General features: G+C 48.9%; 2 protein-coding genes across 2 annotated transcripts in view; one reads left to right on the top strand and one right to left on the bottom strand.

The window, feature by feature from the left end:
• Positions 1-800: 800 nt before the first annotated feature.
• On the bottom strand, positions 801-9,597 carry LOC114922864 (transmembrane protein 72-like). Its single transcript, XM_029284942.1, has 5 exons — positions 9,528-9,597; positions 5,837-5,903; positions 2,319-2,390; positions 1,798-1,937; positions 801-1,177 (listed from the first exon to the last, which is right to left on the bottom strand). Exons 1-5 carry the CDS (start codon positions 9,595-9,597, stop codon positions 801-803), a joined length of 726 nt encoding a protein of 241 aa, XP_029140775.1.
• Positions 9,598-10,685: 1,088 nt separating this feature from the next.
• Positions 10,686-15,841, top strand: part of PAOX (polyamine oxidase) — an 8,450-nt gene continuing 3,294 nt past the window's right edge. The window contains exons 1-5 of the mRNA XM_029284941.1: positions 10,686-10,742; positions 12,100-12,328; positions 12,858-13,359; positions 14,098-14,297; positions 15,295-15,550. Of these exons, the coding sequence (XP_029140774.1) occupies positions 10,686-10,742; positions 12,100-12,328; positions 12,858-13,359; positions 14,098-14,297; positions 15,295-15,550 (1,244 nt within the window). The remainder of the gene's footprint in view (positions 10,743-12,099; positions 12,329-12,857; positions 13,360-14,097; positions 14,298-15,294; positions 15,551-15,841) is intronic.

The raw sequence follows: 15,841 nt of genomic DNA, 5'->3' as shown, positions 1-15,841 counted from the left end.
AGCCTGTTCTCACCTTCCAAAAGCAACTTGCAGGGCTTTCAAAGAGGTACGAACTGACAGCGATGTGCGATTTGAACCACCTTCACACCAGTGGTGAGGTGGTCCTGCTAGGTAATCCCCAAATTATTTGCTTAACCTGCCTGATCCTTCTAGGAAATTCCAGTTTTATTTGCTTAACAACTTTCTCCTGCGGAGGGTGAAGGGAGACGCGAGAGAATCCGCTGCCCTCAACGTGAGGCCAAGCAACCGGCCGGGCTCAGCAGAGGGAACGTTGGGTAGGTGACCACGAAATACTGGAGTTCCTGATTTTGGAGGCAACTGAAAAGAAGGAGAGTCAACGGATATGATCGTTTATTTCTCCTCCTCTTTCCCAAGTCTGGAAGTTCCTAAACATACTTAGACAAAGGACAATTCCGTATGCTTGTTTTCTCCCAGAAAGCCTCACTGTTTGATAACATTTAATATAACAAAGCTACATAATGGGAATTGCTTTCTAGAAATGTCCCTCGGCCACCTGTGTATTCCTCTCTCCAAGTAGAAGTCTCTGCAGCAATGTTAGCAGGGTCCATTGCTCAGAGGACACAATTTCTCTGTCAGAGCTATTAAGCTGTATTGCTATGATGGAATAATGAAACACCACAGAAGAAAAACAGACCCTCCTTGTGGTGGTGACGGGGACCCGTGGTGAAGAGAGCGACCAGCCAGGATTCTTGACTGTTGGTCATTGCCAAGGACGTCTCTACCTTGGACTTCTGCAGGCTGATGCAAGAGAAGAGCTTATTCTTGAGCCAGCTGGGGCATCACATCTGGGGAGAAAGGATGAAGGCCGTCTCAGATGTGCTTTCCTTGGCCAAGCCCTCCAGCTCTTCTCCGAGAGGCAGCGCCATCTCCTCCACCTGTTCCTCCAAGTCAACCGGGTTCCTCCTAGACACAAGGCATGATGAGGCCACGAAAGCCTTTGGCCTTTGGCAAGCTTGGAAAAAGCTCCTCAGACGGCCAGCAAGGGAACCGAATTTGCGGTGGAAAGAGGATGTTTGTCTGCTCCTGTCTTCTGCCGTTTCATCCACAGCTTCATCATGAGGATCACTGCTCTGTTCTGGTGGTCCGTTTCCTGTATCTTCTTTCTGTTGCTTACTCAGCAGGAAATAGACTAGACTGGTGAGGATCAGCTGGGTGCCTGGAAAAGGAGGAGGGCAGACAGAGGAGGGGAGGGGATGGAGGGAAGGAAGGAAGGAAGGAAGGAAGGAAGGAAGGAAGGAAGGAAGGAAGGAAGGAAGGAAGGAAGGAAGGAAGGAAAGCTGAGGCTATCCTGAGTAGGATAAAATACATAGCAAAATACAGGGAGACACCAGTGATTCCATCTAGCAGCTCAAACGTCTTGCTTCTCCAATCATTTTGATCTTGGATTCCCTCCAATAATTTTCACATATTCTTTTTTATTTTTAAATCAAGACTTCCTGAAGTTTAATCAGCTAATTCCTTCCATCTGTTTGCAGGACACGGGGAGAGAAAGCTAAACCCGGGGTCTCTCAACCTTGGCAGACTGAAGATGGGTGGACTTCAGCTCCCCAGGGTGACTTCCTCGGCCTGGGCTCCAGCCCCTCTTCTCTGACCGTTGCCTTGGTGGCACCCATGCCGCCTTCCTGCCCCTCAAGGCCATTCCCTCTGCCCTCTGCCAAGGGTGAATTTGGGTGCCCTCCTTCTAGACAGAAGGTCTTTGAACCCTCTCCCGATTGCAGCAGCCATTCCCAGCTTCTGCCCCTTCCTCCCCGGGGCCGTGGGACCGCCCCCACTTACCTGGGAACACGACCTGCCAGACGTGGACAGGGCTGAGGAAGCAGGCGATGGAGAGCAAGGCATACGCCAGGAACTTCTGGAAAGCTCCCCGGTGTTTGGCTCGGAGCCAGCAAGTGTGCATGGCGGATCCCCTCCGGGGGCTGCAAAGAGGGACAGGGGCTGACCTCCATGCCGTCCTCCGTCAGGAGGACCCTCAGCAAAAAATATTGCACATTTTCAAGGCTGGGAGACCACTCAGAAAGGGTGCGCTGGAGGGGCCTTCTCTCTCCCGTCTCCTCCCTTCCCTTCTCCAATCTTTCCCTTTGTCTTTCATCCACGGCTCTCATCCCCCAGAATCCCTCTGCATTTCTGGAAACCTGCAATACCACAATGCCTTTATGCTGAACTGCCTCGAATGCCGAATATTGATCGACCCGGCAGTTGGCCATAGGGAAAGTCCCTTTACGTGGGCTCCCACGTGAGGCCCTGGACCTAACTGGGGACCATTTTCCTGTCAAAGGGAGGACAGGAAGGAAACTCACACGAAGCAGGAGATCAGGAGGAGGCTGGCAAAGTAGGTCACTTCCCAGAGAGAAACTGCCATTCCTGAAACACTGAAGCATGAAGATCCGTTAAGGGAGGCAAACTGAGGGCAGGCGAAGGCAACCCCCTGCGGGACGTCGGCCGTGCCGGCGGCCACTTCAGGCCCTGCCCAGACAAAACGCACAGGATGCCCGGAGAGAAGCCTGAAGGCCTCATCATCTCTGCCGGCCTCCTACTAGGCCAGGAGTAGGCCACCTTGGCTCTTTTATGACTCGTGGACTTCAACTCCCAGAATTCCTGAGCCAGCCATGCTGAGGGAAAAGGGAGAAGTTTCCAAGCTGAGCCATGCTGGCTCAGGAATTCTGGGAGTTGAAGTCCACCAGTCACAACAGAGCCAAGGTGGCCTACCCCTGCCCTAGGGAGAAACGTTAAGCAAGCATCAAGCGTCAGAAAACAAGCACGGCTCGATCTCGGCTTACAGCCTTAATGGAATTGCCCAAGCATGGCAGTCACACAGTGGGTCCCCCCACTTCAGCTTCACAACTTTGGGTGGTCGCGAGTTCCAATGGCTGCTGAACAAGCTCTTTAAAGAGAGAGCCCAACCTGGGCCTGGGAAGGGATTGCCTGACAGGGAGAGCAAGGAAATCAGGGGAACGGCTCGGCCTCCAGAGGTTGTGGGTGCTCCATCACTGGAGGCCTTTTAAGAAGAGACCGGGCGGCCATTTGCCTGGAATGGCATGAAGTCTCCTGCCTTGAGCGGGGGGGTGGGCTAGAAGACCTCCAAGGTCCCTTCCAACCCTATGGTTCTATGTTCTATGTAGCCAGATATGGCAACTACCTGTTGCCTTCATCCGTGGGGGGGGGGGGTGATTATTAAGCTTAATCCCTGTTGCTGTGTTACCCTACATGAACAATGGCTGCTCCTTCTCAGGACCGATCTAAAGTAAACAGAAACAGAGAGATGTCCTTACTTCTTCCATTAATCTAAGACTGCTTTGAAGGTCTGGATAACATCACAACACGAAATTTTAAAATAGGCTTCCACATTAAATCCACAAATGGATTCCCACAGCCATTTTGAGACGGGGGTCTAATGTAGTACCATTAATATGACTAATGGGGCGTGGGAGTTAATGCATTGTGTCCAACATGTATATTTCCACATTTAATCAATCTTGGAAGCCATGGTGGATCACCCTCTTCCATCCCCGGTGATTTGGCCAGCCCCCAGCCCCCTTTTAGTCTTTCAGAAGACCATCAAGAACCTGGCTTTTTACCAAGGCCCTGGGATAGGATAGGATAGGATAGGATAGGATAGGATAGGATAGGATAGGATTAATGGAATGAGGGTATTGGAGTTTGCTATGGGAAGATTACAAAAAATTTGCTTTTGATTGTTTTATGATTATCTTTTATAGTTATGGCTTTACTGCTGTTGTGAGCCACCTAGATTTGTTTAAGATGGGCAGCCACACGAATCTTTTAAATACATAAAAAAAATCTACACAATTTCAACAACAAGGCTGCTTCTGAGGTACGGCATCTGCGAGGAGTTTTGGAAAACCCACTTTGCAAAGTCAGCCATTCTTTCCCCACTGATCAGAGAATGTGTGAACTGGAAAAGGCCTCGCCGGCTTTGGGAGTGGAACAGCACATGAGCTTCATCAATAAAATGAAAATAAAATATATTTGCTCCAGTCTCTGGACATTCCAGGATTAAAGAAGCTGGGTGAAATGGATGTTATTTACATAATCTTATGAAAAATGACATATTCGGGTAAATTGATGTGAGTTTCTTTAAGTAATGTGAGATTTGAGCTCACGGTGAGGTTAATGCAACAGAATTTTTATTTTGCTTGTCTTTTAATTGCTACATTTTGGGCTCAAATCCACAAGAATATTAACTTAATATGAGTTTAATTTGTTCAGTTGAGATGCATATGTTCCTCTTGGCTACACCCCCATTATTTTAAAACTTTTAAATACTTTTCATGCCTGGAGGAACAATCAATAACATTTAGCACTGAGGGGATAAATCTGTATCACATATTACAGCAATGGATATTTTACTTGTCAATATTTACATCACAGCTTTTGTTCTGGACAAAAAGAAGAGGGCATTTTGAGGTAGTTTTGTTAGTGATCTTATTTTTTTTTCCTTTGAGTCCCTTAATTTTGATATTTTGTTTTATTGTTTTCATTTTACTTTTCCCTTTTGTATTTCTTTTTTTTAAAAAAAGACAAAGAGTGTGGAACAATCATGGCTGACAGTATTTAATATTGATTTGCTACGTATATGTAGGGATGTGGGTCTATACATATGTTCATAGTATGTTTAGGTGTGTGTCATGTATGTGTTTCACTTTGAGAGCGGGCAACTAAATTTCATTTTTGATGTGTGTCATTGTGCCCACAGTAAAATATGACAATAAAGGTTATCTTATCTTATCTTATCTTATCTTATCTTATCTTATCTTATCTTATCTTATCTTATCTTATCTTATCTTATCTCATCATTTTATCTTATCATCTTATCTTATCTTATCTTATCTTAAGGCTTTAAAACAAAACTCTGTTCTGTGTAGCAATCGGCTTATATTTAATTAAAATAATAATAAAGCACAGAACGGTTGGGAAGGTGCAGGGGTTTCCAGAAGGAGGGGGGGGGAGAGAGCCGGGCTGGCCTAGTGGTTATAGGGCTGGCCTAGAAACCAGGTGACTGTGAGTTCTAGTCCAGCCTAATAAAGTTGGGTGCTTGGTGAGCCATCTCACAAGGAAGGGGTGATGGAGGCAGGAGGCAGGAAGGAGAAATAAAACCCCTCAGGCGTTGTTAGAAACACAGAGAGAGGTTTCTGAAGGAAAGAAAGATGCCCAGAAGCCAGGGAGGAGAGAAAAAGAGCTGCCCTCATCCTGACCCAAACGCTTTGCAAAACACTTAAAATCCTTGCAAATAAGGGAGAAAGGATCTGCCCCCCCCTTGCTGTAAAGAACCCCCGGGAAGGCAATTATTATTATTCACTAACATAAAATGTGAAGAAAGCCCAGAGCCTGGATGCTATTAAAGGAAGCTGCTAAAGGAAGCCAGAGAGATTTATCGTGTGAAACCCACCCAAGGCCCACCCCAGTGGACCCTCTCCCCGTTCCTCCATGCTCACTTCCAGGGGGCCAGAAGGTGACTGTCTTCTTCTGGGCTTTTGATGGGCTTCCCAGAAGCTCCAGCTTTGCTGTCAATAAACATTCAGAAGATAAACACCGAACTAATTCAGGAGGGAACCTCTTATTCTTCATGTGGCAGGGCACCCAGAATGCATTTTTTCCCCACTGGGCCCTAGTTTAGAATAGCAAAGGCACCCCAGGCGTAGCTGAACTACAATTCCCGTTAGAGGTATCCAAGCCAAGGGAGGCAGGGTGCTCAACCTGGGGGAATCCCCTCCAGAACGACGGAGGCCGTGATGTGGCTCAAGAAGGGGCCCGGAGGCGCTTTCCTTCCCTCAGACCCGGCGGCAGCCATACTCACAGGAGGTAAAGGGCCAAGCTCTTCGGCTGTCCGTGCAGGAGGGCGTCGATGCCCACGCCAAGGAGCACTGGGATGCAAAAGAAGCGGAGCAAGCACGTTCGTGAGTGGCATTGTCTTAACAACGGGAGGGTGTCATCCATGCCCCCTTGGAGAACGAGGGAAGTCGCGTGGGGCATGGCACAATGTTGCAAATAACACAAATGCCATTACTCGGGTCATTTTAACGATCTGCCACAACACACATAACACGACTGCATCCCACGCCAGGCTTTGCCCATCTACAGCAATATCAGCCTTTCTCCTAGCCATTTCCAAAGAAGGGAGCACTGGTGGGACGTCCGTCCCATTCCCACCCACTTAATGGGGTCTGATTCAGAGTCTGCCAGGACGAGTCCCTGCGGTTTTCTTTGCAAGGCTTTCCAGAAGCGGCTTGCCATTGAATCCTCTTCGCTAGGGCTAAGAGAAAGTGACTGGCCCAAGGTCACCCAGCAAATGCTATGGTCGTTAACTGAATCCATTGTCCATAACGGGTGTGTTGTGCCAGAAACGGGAAATTAACACTGGTTTTCGGCAAAAAAAAATGCCATAAATCATGGTCACATAACCGGAGGATGTTGCAAACTGCTTAAATAATAATAATAATAATAATAATAATAATAATAATAATAATAATAATAATAATAATAATAATAATAATAGTAAAGTTGGAAGGGACCTTGGAGGTCATCTAGTCCAACCCCCTGCTCAGGCAGGAAACCCTATACCATTTCGGACAAATGGCTGTCCAGTCTCTTCTTAAAAACTTCCAGTGTTGGAGCATTCACCGTTTCTGGAGGCAGGTAGTTCCACTGGTTAATTGTTCTCACTGTCAGGAAGTTTCTCCTTAGTTCTAGGTTGCTTCTCTCCTTGATCAGTTTCCACCCGTTGCTTCTTGTCCTGCCTCCAGGCGAGCAGCCAAAATGCTTTTTTTCCCTTCCCTTCCCTTCCCTTCCCTTCCCTTCCTTTCCTTTCCTTTTCCTTTCCTTCAGTTCCCTTCCTTTCATCCTTCCTTTCTCTTCCCTTCCCTTCCCTTTTCTTTTTTCCTCAATGCTCATGTCTCTTTCTTAATTCATCTCCCAAAGTTCCTCTGTGAAGCATCAGGGAACACAAGGGGGCAATTCCACCCCCAGCCCTGCCAATTCTGAATTCCTAAGACTGGCTGGGGGTCTGGCAGAATTACCCCCAGTTTGCAGAGACACATCCTGGTGGGTCAGTGTGAAAACAGCACATTTCAATAACTGAACAAGTCCAGGAAGGATCAAATTTTACAACAAACTTCATTATGCAGCCACATTCTTCTTCACTCAACACCTGCAAATGTGCAATGAATTAATCCATCAGATCTGGGAGTCAAGTCCTTGACCTTCCTTTCGCATTCCTCCTCGCACTCTCGGTGTTCACGGTTCACGGAGGCTCTCGTAAAAAGGCTGCCATGGAGGGTACACAAATCACTAATTTGCAAGAAGAGAAATGGCGGAGGTCACTCCCTGCCATTCTCCCAAGATCCCTCAGCCAGATGTTCTCAACTACCTCCATTTCCTCCAGTCTCTTTCCTGAGCAGATGGGCACAATTCCAGACAATGCATTCGAGTTAAGCCACAGGTCATGTCTACTTTGTGAAAAGGCCTCTGGAGGCTGTGTGGAACCGAGAGGCTCTCTTGGAAATAAAATACCACTTAGCTCTGCAAAGGCAGATTCCATTTATCATTGTTTTAAAGGACAGGACAGGACAGGACAGGACAGGACAGGGTAGGATAGGATAGGATAGGATAGGATAGAACAGAACAGCAAATAACAAATGGTTAGTGAAATGGAATTAAGACCTTCACAAAGAGCAGCCATAAAGTAAGTGAATCATAAAATCCTAAACTTGGAAGAGAACTTTCTGCCTGTCAAGTCAACCCTCTAATCAGAGCGGGAATCCACATTAAAACCTACCTGCAAGATGACTGCTCAGTGTCTGCTTGGACACAAAGAGGAGCATCGCCTCTTCGGCCGGTGGATTCCAGCACCAGACTTCTCTTCTTATTAAGACGTTTATTCCTAACGTTCAGTCAGAACCTGCCTTCCCATTAAATTATTTTTGAATTTTGCACCCTAGGTTATCCATAAAGGGTCTTGATTTCCTTTTGTGTGGTGTCTTTCAGGTGTTTGAAATGTTGCCTGCATTATACTCCCCTTCAGCCGTCTTTTGTGGGGGTGAAATACTAGGGCTGTGCATGCTTCAGAAAACATTCAGAAGAGGCGGGCTGCAGCACCCCTATAAAACGGGGAGATGATCGGCAACCGGCATGTATTTGTGACAGTGGCGCCATCCTGGGGCCACGGGATCCTCTCGTTTGTAACTTTCCCAGCTGGCTTCTAATAAGCAAAGTCAATGGGGGAAGGCAGACTCACTTAATGACGGCATGCTTCACTTACCAGCTGCAGTTATTTGAATAGCAACTCTGGCAAAAAGATCATAAAATGGAGCGCGACTCACTTAACCGCCTTGCTTGGGAATGGAGATTTGGGACTCAACTGTGGTCATAAATCAAGGACTGCCTGTATCGTGGGAAGAACATCTGGAGAAGGACGTATATGAAAAACACCTAGAAAACAGGTCGTATTTATTAAGAAAGTCTAATAATTGGGGAAATGGGGAAACCTAAGAGGGAAGAGGAGGGAAAGGAAGAAATGGAAGAGAAATAATAGAAGTTAAACAATGGAAATGGTGCTACATGTGTGAGAAAATGGTTTTGACCCTAGCCTCCCAGACGTGGGCTCAGCCCTAGATTGCAAATCACCTCACGCCTATCGCTTTATCTTCACTTGCTTGACTTGGCAGAAGTTTCACAGACATGGCAAAGAAGGAAAAAAATCATTATTGCACTGGAAAAAATAAAGTGATGCTAAACATTTGCTTTCCAGTGATCCTTTTTTTAACCTCAGAGGTCTAATCTCATGGCTTCTGCCTCCTTCCCTCCCTCCCAGGCCTGGTGCTGGCTGGCCTTGAAGCCAGCCAGGGGCTTTGTTGACATTGGGGCCAACGTCAGCCAACTGGCCGTAGTCCAGCCGGTCTGGGCACAGACCTCCTGAAGGTTTCTGGTGAGTAGATGGGGGTCTCGGGCAGAAGAGCGACGGCCCCGTGTCTTCGCTCATAAGACCTCAGTGGCAGCTAACATAGATGACTGTTTATGATGGTTTACTTCTCTATTTTATTTCGCTTGCCACATTTAATTCCATGTTTTTGACCATAGGGTGTTCACTGAGAAGCCCTTAATATGTGGCGACTCCATAGTGCCGTAACTCCTGCTCCGAGTGACACAATCCGTAGCTGCAAGATTTGGGGTGCTGTGTTTCTGCCTCACTTGACCAGGCGTTACCTGTAAACTCTCCCTTACAGGACGAGGGAGGCAAGGGACATTATCCAGTTTCCTTCTGTCACCGTTTTCCTTCTTACAATTTTCATCTGCTCCCCAATTTGACCCAAATGTTCTGATAAAAAGCACAAATCTTAAAAGGGCAAAGTTAATTGCTGTTGTCTTCTTCCTTCACCGTGCCCATGAATCCTAAGGGGGGGGGATCTCGTGTTGCAACGGTGCCTGCCGGGGGCAACCCCGTTCGGAACAGAAGCAAAAGAAGGGAAGATGCCCCCAGGAACGCTTCTCACCTGCTCCAGTCGAGACGCCCAGCAGTCGGCAAACGTATTCCAGCACACTCCAAACCACGGTTTGTTTCATGCTAGGAAGGCCTGCAGAGCTCCTGAGATGGTCCCTCCAAGTCTCTTCAGAGGGATTTCAGGAACAGCCGAGGCTTTCCGCAGCAGGGCTGAGCCTCTTCCTAAATCCAACTAAAAGCACATTAATTCCAAAGCTCCACAACCACACGGCACCCTCTTTTAACCTCCTTGGACCAGCCAGAACTGCATCTGGGGGGCTCCCGGTGACCTCTTCGTGCTGCCATTTACTCCGCTTTATTTCGGAGGGCAATTAATGATTACCGAGCAGAACAAACACATCAATTAATGCCTAAGGCTCTTTGGGTGGCATTTCAGCACAGGGCAAAGCTACCGAATGCATGCCAGCGCAAGGCGGATTAATTGCTATGGGAGGAAATCAGGGGCTTAAGACTTTGCCCCCTCTGTGTGAAAGTCCTGGCCCCATAAGTGGCTAAATAGCTGAAAAAAGCTACTGTATTTTTTAGTAAGCCATTCCGCTGGTTCATTGTTCTCCCTGTGAGGAAATTTCTCCTTAGTTCCAGGCTGGATCGCTCGTCAATGATCTTCCATCCATTATTCCTCATCCTGCCCGCTGGTGCTTTTGGAGAACAGGTTGTCCCCCTCTTCTTGTGGCAGCCCCTCAAACATGGAACGCCACCCCCGGCCCTTCTCTTCGCTTGGCCAGGCAGGCCACGTTCCGTTCTGCAACCGTTGCACTTGTCACTAGCTGGTTCTAGCTGCAGTTCCAGAGGCCGTTTTTGTGGTTTGAAAGACCCACACAGCTCAGGACTTGCCTATCCTGGAGACCCCCAAATGGCAGGTAATACCTGCCTATCCAGTGAGTATTCGGGAAGGATTCCCTTCAGGGCCCAGCTCCAAAGGAGTGTCCTCCCCCCCAGCCACAAGGCAGGATTTTCCCCATTGCTGGCCTGCACCTTCTGAGCCGAGGCCCCCCAAACTCAGACTAGCACCCCCTCCGCTGAGGTTTAGGAGGAGAGTCCTGAAGACCTGGCTCTCCCAGAAGAGACCGTGATGTGGCTGGGGACTCTCCTGCCTTGAGCTAAGATGACTGCATCGATTTGGGGACTTGCAGCTCTTTGGCGTGCTGCGATGAGAGAAACTGTTATTGTTATGTTTGCCGGGTTTACCGTTTTAATCCTTTTTACTGTAAGCCAGGAGTTGTACGTCACTTAGAACCGATTGTATTGAAGTGGGCTGTAATCCTAAATAAATAAGCATAATTCGATATCCACGAAGTCGCTGAAAGTCAAGCTTGACTTGAAGGAAGCTTTACTTTTGCTAAACACTGTTTATTTCCTGTACTCTGTGCATTGGTGTAGATAACTGGAACGTGGACTTTACATGCCAACCATCTTCCTGGTTTTTTTTTTATTAGAGTTTTTGAAAGCAACTGTCCATTTTTCTTCTAAAGTTCACAAGCCTTTATCTGCCCCACTTGTTTAAGCTTCTGATCTACAATCCTGGCAAGATTTAGCCCCCACGCCTTCCTGATTGAGCTCGCCAAGAACCGCATCTCTTCTGCCGCCAGCAATTCATCACGCAGAATACGCAACCTCTGCTCTCTCAAATGCTCTTTCTGCAGCAATAAATATCTAGCCAGGTTATATTGTTAGCTCATTCCCACATGCCTCACACCTAACCCCTGTTTTATGTCCTTCCCCTGTTTATCTCTCCCTTTTTTTAAACTTCTCTCCCCAGACAATAATGCCACCTACTAATAGATTTATTATTCCTTCCTGAGATAACACAGGATTATTTTTGCTGTAAAGACTAACATGGCAACTCCCTTGGAAATTATTTATGGTTGGTATTTAAAGGAATTCTGTCTCTCCCTCTGTGACCTTTCTCCTCACCCTGTTCCCTCCATGTTTGTAAAATGTTCTTCTCTTGGGGCTACTTTGTACTTCAGATAAACTAGTAGACTGTCATCTACCCGAGTTTAAGTGCCAGCAAAATCAGGCAATTTTTAAGCTGCCACCACACATTTTTATTTATTCGTGCATCTTGGAAAGCAGAAGGAAGTTAGTTCTTCTAACCACGTTTTTAAAGAAGACAACATCCAGCCCTTGTAGAGGCCGGGCTGCTTCAAGGTGCAAAGGCCTCACTGTGGAAGAACCCTTGGAAAAATCAACTGCAGAAGAGGAGACACCGGAGCGGAGTTAGAAGTCCAGAAAGCAGAATCATTAACAAGACAAGATCAAGGTTCAGGAAAATAGATTGGCAATAAATAAAATCAAAGTGGAAGAATCCAAAGACAGTCCAGAGGTGAGCCGCATAAACCTCCCAGTCACCTGGACCCCAAAACAGGGTCCGGATCACTGGAATCCGGGGCCAGAATTGTGCACAACAGACGCGAAGTCCTCAAAGCCACCTGGGAGGGGAGAGACGGCCCTAAGAGGGAGCCGGGAAAAGTCCCCGGAGACCCGGCCAGAATCAGCTCTTCTCGGCTTTGACTCTTTTCTTTATTTCCCCATTGATCACCGCCGCTCGTCTGACGCCGCAGGCGGCTCCGGGCGGCGGCCTCGGGGTCCCTCCTCTCCCGTCCCCCGCCAGTGGGGCGCCCGCGCCCCCTCCCGCCAAACGTGGCCCGGACGCCCACGGGTGGAGCAGCCCCTCGGGATGGGCCGGGACGGGGGGGCTCCTAAGGCCGCCTCCCCCGGCTCCGCGGCGCAGCTGGCGGCTCCGGCCACCTCCCNGGCGCGCCGGGGGACGCATCCGCAGCGCCGCCTTCGGTGAGCCCCGGGGCGCCTGGCGAGCCTCCGCGGGGAGGAGGGAGGGGCGGCCGGGTAGGGGCGGCGCCGGCCCCGCGGAGCCCCTTCCGAGGTCCCTGGAGCCCGGGCGGGGAGGGGGCGGCGGGGCTCGCTTCCCCTCCCGGGGGCTCCTCGGAGCGCCGCAGGACCCCTAAAGGGAGGAGGGCAGAGCCGGACCGGGCAGAGCCGGGCGCGTCTCCGGCTGCGAAGATCCGGGGGCAGCCGCGGCTCCCTCGTCCCTCGGCCGCCGCCCGGAGCCCCCAGTCCGGCCGAGCTGCCTGCAAGCGCTGAGAAGGGGGGGGGCTCGCTTGCAGCAGGGCGCGGGGCCCCGCCAGGAGCAGGGGGGGCGGCCCCGGTGCTGCCGGGGGGGGGGTCTGCCATCATCCCCGGGAATGCCGCCCCCCCCCGGGTGCAAAGGGGGCGCAGAGCCAGCCCCGGACTCTGCAAGCCCCGGGCTCTGGCCGAGGGGCGAGATGCAAAGCTGGGCTGAAAGGCGGGCTGCTCTCCGCAGGCAAGGGCGTGGTGGAGGTCGGGGCGCAGTGGATCCACGGGCCCTCCGAGGGCAACCCGGTCTTCCAGCTGGCCTCGGAGGCCGGCTTGCTGGGCGAGGAGGCCCTGACGGAAGAGAACCAGCGGCTGGAGGTGCAGGGCCACCCGGCGGGGCCCTTCGCCTGGTACTCCAGCCAGGGCCGGGAGCTGAAGGCCGAGCTGGCCGAGTCCCTGGGCCTCTTCTTCGCCAGCCTCCTGGAGGAAGCGCGCCAGTTCGTGCAGGCGGACCCAGTGCCCGTGCCCAGCCTGGGCGAGTACCTGAAAGACGCCATAGCCAAGAAGCTGCTGGGAGAGTCCCCGGAGGAGGAGGAGGAGGAGGAGACCAGGCGCCTCAAGTTGGCCGTCCTCAACTCCTACTTCAAGATGGAGTGCTGTGTGAATGCCACGGACAGCCTGGACGAGTTGGCTCTGGGGCCCTTCGGAGAGTACCTCATGCTTCCTGGCCTGGACTGCACCTTTCCCGAGTGAGTGCTCCCCCCACCCCCCAGCTCTCATTTGGAAAAAGAAATAGTGAAAATCCTTCGGTTGTTTCACTCCCAGGTTTTTAGTTATCCTGGAGACTCCCTTGCTCAGAGGGAGATGTAATAAGGTAATAATGATAAAGTTGGAAGGGACCTTGAAGGTCATCTAGTCCAACCCCCTGCTCAGGCAGGAAACCCTATACCATTTCAGACAAATGGCTGTCCTGTCTCTTCTTAAAAACTTCCAGTGTTGGAGCATTCACCGCTTCTGGAGGCAGGTTGTTCCCCTGGTTAATTTGTTCTAACCGTCAGGAAGATGTTGGGGTTTAGCTTTGGAAGGACAGGTGAGCCCCACAAAGAGACCCCTGTTTTTGCTTTTGGGACTTTCGGTTAAGTCAGGGGTAGGCAACCTTGGCTCTTTTATGACTGATGGACTTTAACTCCCAGAATTCCTGAGCCAGCGTTCTGGGAGTTGAAGTCCATCAGTCATAAAAGAGCCAAGGTTGCCTACCCCTGGGTTAAGTCCTTGTGCATTTCAGCAATTCCTTTATCTGCCTCGTGTCTTCTGTAATCTCTCCTCTAGGTGGAATTTTAAGGTTTATTTCCCTCGCGTGTTCTCCTGGTTCTCCTCTTTTTTGTTTTTATAGAGGGCAGCTTGGATTCTGAGCTTCCAATTTAATAAGAAGAAATCTGCACCGAAGTACATTTCAGGCTGCCTAACTTTTTGTGTGTTCCTCCTAGTGGTTTTCAAGGCCTCACAGACCACCTCCTGGCCTCTCTCCCCAAAGGGACTGTGCTGTTTGATAAGCCGGTGAAGACGATTCACTGGGGAGGGCCCCACTTGGAAGAGGCCTCCACAGGCCGGCTCTTTGGCGTGCAGGTGGAATGTGAAGATGGAGAGAAGTTCTTAGCAGACCACGTCATCGTTACGGTGCCTTTAGGTGAAATCTCAGTGCAAATCTTCCTGCATTTGGGTTTATTGCCATTTTGTGTCAACATTTTTCTGCGCTGCAACACAATAAATTTACTTTTGCTACCTGGTCAGTGTGTTGCTACCAGGTTAGCAAGCAGTCATCTAGAGAAGGAAGAGGAGTTACTTAGGACACCGTTAGTCTAGCTCTCGAATTTGAGGAAGTCGAATTGTAAGATTATTTGTTTACAGTTATTTGTGCATCTTGCCTCAAAATGGCAGGGCCCGATGCCATTCGTATTAACTAAGAAAGATTCAGTGGACCACACAAAGTTGAATCAGTGCAGAGTTCGTCCCTGACATGTAAATTTTCTTTAAAGGATTCACAGTTTATTTAAAGACACTTTGTTGCTTTATTTAAAAAAAAAAGAATTGTGTATAATTTGCTTTGCTTATAAAAGCATGTTCAGTGTATAACATTGGAACATTTTTAGTTAAACAATAATTATAAATTTATTTGTTGAATTTACTTTAAAATGGCTGCAGGTATGCCTGTGTTTGGGTGCATGTGTCAGGCTGCTGATCTTACGTGGCTTCATTTTTTTCCCTCTGTGAAAACAGGCAACAAAGAAGTTAATGCTGAAGCAGAAGTTACTATCAGCACTGGAAGTGGAACTTTGTCCCTCACTTTATCAAATGAGTTCCTCATTCCCTCTCTTTCTCTCTTTTTTTTTAAATTAAAAAATTGAGAAAAAGGAGGCAGGCAAATCGAAATACTTATTTTTCCACACAAAATAGTGTTAAGTCACTCTTATTTTTGATACTTGAAGTATTTCTCTGGCCTTCATAACTAATGAATCCTAATACACTATCAGAGAAACTGGCAGTGGGCCATCGTATTACCTTGGCTTCAGCTCCTGTGTTGTTCTTGAGTGTTTCCTCAATACATTTGTTCAGTGAGGTCTGGAGGCTTTTCCCTCAAATTCTGGTTTGCTCTAATCTGGGCCATGTCATTTTCCTCTTTGTAGGCTTCCTCAAAGAACGCCAGGAGTCCTTTTTTTGCCCTCCTCTCCCATCCCAGAAGGTGGAAGTAATACACCGTTTGGGTTTTGGGACTTCCAATAAAATTATTCTGGAATTTGAGCAGCCATTCTGGAAGCCGGATGCCGAAATAATTGAGGTGGTGTGGGAAAACGAGTCCCCTCTGGAGGAGCGTCCTGCTGACTTGAAAAACACCTGGTTCCAGAAGATTGCCTGCTACGTTGTTCTCCAGCCACCTGAGAGGTAAGGGGGTGTGGGAAGTTAACCCAGAGAAGGAAATATTAAAAAGGCAGAAAAAAGTATTGTTCACCAAAAGGATTTTTTAAAGCATTTTCTGAAAAGCAGAAACCAAACCTGGCCTCATCTCTTTGCCCAGGGCAGTAGCTAGTCTTATACATATGCAGATGTGGAACCATCAGGAAGTTTGGAGCCAGGGATCTCAAGACAAAAGAAGCTCTTAAGAGTCATTAGCCCCATCACCTGGGAAGCAGGATATGATAATGGGATTAAACCACAGATATCAAGGCCTAGAAA

This window comes from Protobothrops mucrosquamatus, unplaced genomic scaffold, assembly GCF_001527695.2.
Source record: "Protobothrops mucrosquamatus isolate PMUCROS unplaced genomic scaffold, P.Mucros_1.0 scaffold1130, whole genome shotgun sequence".
Classification (NCBI taxonomy): domain Eukaryota; kingdom Metazoa; phylum Chordata; class Lepidosauria; order Squamata; family Viperidae; genus Protobothrops; species Protobothrops mucrosquamatus.
This window is presented reverse-complemented; position numbering and strand designations above follow the sequence as displayed.

Excerpts from the sequence above, each read along its gene's own strand:
- LOC114922864 (XM_029284942.1), bottom strand. The coding sequence starts at position 9,597 with ATGAAACAAACCGTGGTTTGGAGTGTGCTGGAATACGTTTGCCGACTG. Across the intron at positions 5,904-9,527 it reads GGGCGTCTCGACTGGAGCAG|TGCTCCTTGGCGTGGGCATC; the intron begins GTGAGAAGCGTT and ends TTTGCATCCCAG. Across the intron at positions 1,938-2,318 it reads CTCCTGATCTCCTGCTTCGT|CCCCCGGAGGGGATCCGCCA; the intron begins GTGAGTTTCCTT and ends CCCTCTTTGCAG.